At 44.1% G+C, this 2,229-nt stretch overlaps 1 protein-coding gene across 1 annotated transcript; it reads right to left on the bottom strand.

Moving 5' to 3' along the window:
- Window positions 1–1,142: 1,142 nt before the first annotated feature.
- Window positions 1,143–2,006, bottom strand: LOC124368170. Its single transcript, XM_046825445.1, has one exon. The coding sequence runs from the start codon at window positions 2,004–2,006 to the stop codon at window positions 1,143–1,145; it is 864 nt and encodes a 287-aa protein (XP_046681401.1).
- Window positions 2,007–2,229: the final 223 nt, after the last annotated feature.

The raw sequence follows: 2,229 nt of genomic DNA on the forward strand, positions 1-2,229 counted from the left end.
GAAAATCCTTGACGTAAAATATTTTAGAATGGAACAGATTCCACTCTTTCACATTAATGAGTAGTTGGCCAACAGAGCAACCCTCTTTCTTGAATATTACATTAGCGAAATCCTCAAGAACAGTCTCGTTGTATCCTTCGCTAACAGGTTCATATCTCTCAAATGTGATCCTAAATGCATCAAACTCTGGGAGTTTGCTTACATGGTAATCATCTCCGTAATCAGACTCACCCTCTTCTACATCTAACTTATTAGTGCTAACAGTTTCGTTATCTTTAAGCAGTCGAATAGTTACGGTACACTGTTTAGGCCACTCCCGGTCAGACATGATTGAGCTAATGAAGTCTAGCATCAGGAACCCTCAATTTATACAATTACCCCCACCCTAACAATACTGTGTTGCGTTATCACGGAAGGGTTCAAGTAGAGCCTGTAATCTCGAAAGAAACGGGTCGTACATACCAACTAACTGATCCAAAATCGTAATCGAACCCCCAATGTATGAATCCATATAGTAGCACTGACAAGTGTCAGGACCTGACGTAGCCTCGTATCGTGACCACACGCATTCCTTGAAATGGTCGTAATTATAAGGGTCACTGGGTACTCTAACTGTAGGTCTAAATTGAGCAAAGAGTCTTCGCATACCCTCGACCATGCAGAGTAGTTCGGTCTTTAATTTTAGGTATCGGATCGCATCGAGCGAGTCAGGCTCGTTTAGAAAACTGTTTAGCTCCTCCATGACACAGAATGAGACACACGTACAAAATTCAGCTATTTATAAGAGTTCCCCCACCACCACCACCGCTCCTACATTATACGTTGTACCGAACCGGTGAGCACTGTGTACGCCATGTGGGAGTCATGCAGTAGGAGACAGTATGCAGCTGTGTTTGGCGGGAAATTCTCCTTAGCTTCAAATTCCAACCTAACATCTACAGGTCCCGACTTGATCGAATCGTTCTGCTTGGAACAATCAATCACGTACAGAGGCACATGAGACGTGAATGTTTTAAAGTCAACCAGCGGAGACCCTGGTTTTTTCATAGTACGAACTTTGGAATCGTGTGTACATGTCGTAAAATATACAGAGATCGCCGTGGACATTGTCGTAAGGGTAGTACTGTGAATTCAGATACATTCTAAGGTCTAACATTCGTAAGGGCACAACGGTCAAAAGTAGAGGCGTACTTTCTTAGGTCGTTCTTTCTACCGGTCTGAAAGGCCAGCACCACGTACCGAGGCTTTTCAATTTGCGAACTCGTTTTTATTGTCCAGCTCTGTCGAGTCGTTTGTGGTAGTGAAGGATATTCGTGAAGTTCCCAGGACCGAAACGGTAGGTGAATCAAAGTGTCTTTCTCAATCACGCGCAATAATTTTAATTTGTAACTATCTGACACTGTAACATGTGGTACACGCCACTCGAGCGATGTAATCTGAAAGTCGAGGTTTGACGCGTCCGGTGATATAACGGCGTTGACATCCGTAGCTGACCTCAAGAGAACAAGCTCTTGCTTAACATTCGCAACAATTCTCTTGTAATCCTCGGCAAAACCCATCAAAAGTTTCAGAGGCACCGAATACGTAAATTCACCGGCCTCACTTGTCGTATTGGGACCGAGCCAGCACGCGTTTACGAGACACTTTTGCTCTTCATCCCTAATGGAGAGTAGTCCTTTTATAGTACTCGTTATACCTACATTTTTCGTCCTGTCAACCTCTATACCGCCTATCTCGTACCTTACATCGTCGAATAAAAATGCGATGGCATTGTTTATTAGTGAGATACTGGACTCACTCCCGTCAGCTTTCTTAGCACTCACTTTACCAGTGATGTGTATACTGCTTTCGAACGGTGCCGTAATTATATCCTGTTGACTTATCGGAATTCTGATTTCGTCGTTGTTCTTCAGAGTTGACGAAGCGTAAGGCTTATGAGAGTGAAACTCCCAACCTGTAACAACTTCATCATACTCTGCGGCCGACTCTATTGCCAGTAGCGCCATATTTGAACCCCAGTGACGCTAGAAACCGAATGTTTCGCGATGTTAACACTACCGTCTTCCAGTGTTTACTGGCCAATGCCTGAGCAGACACTTCTCTAAATACTAGACCCTTTGCCGCTTCCTAATGTGCAAGCGTAACGAGACGGGTTCGTTTCTAAAGTTGATTAAATCGCCGTTTTGGTCTCTGAGAGAGACCTCTATATTGTTCACCCTGCGGACGTTC

This window comes from Homalodisca vitripennis, chromosome 8, assembly GCF_021130785.1.
Source record: "Homalodisca vitripennis isolate AUS2020 chromosome 8, UT_GWSS_2.1, whole genome shotgun sequence".
NCBI lineage: Eukaryota > Metazoa > Arthropoda > Insecta > Hemiptera > Cicadellidae > Homalodisca > Homalodisca vitripennis.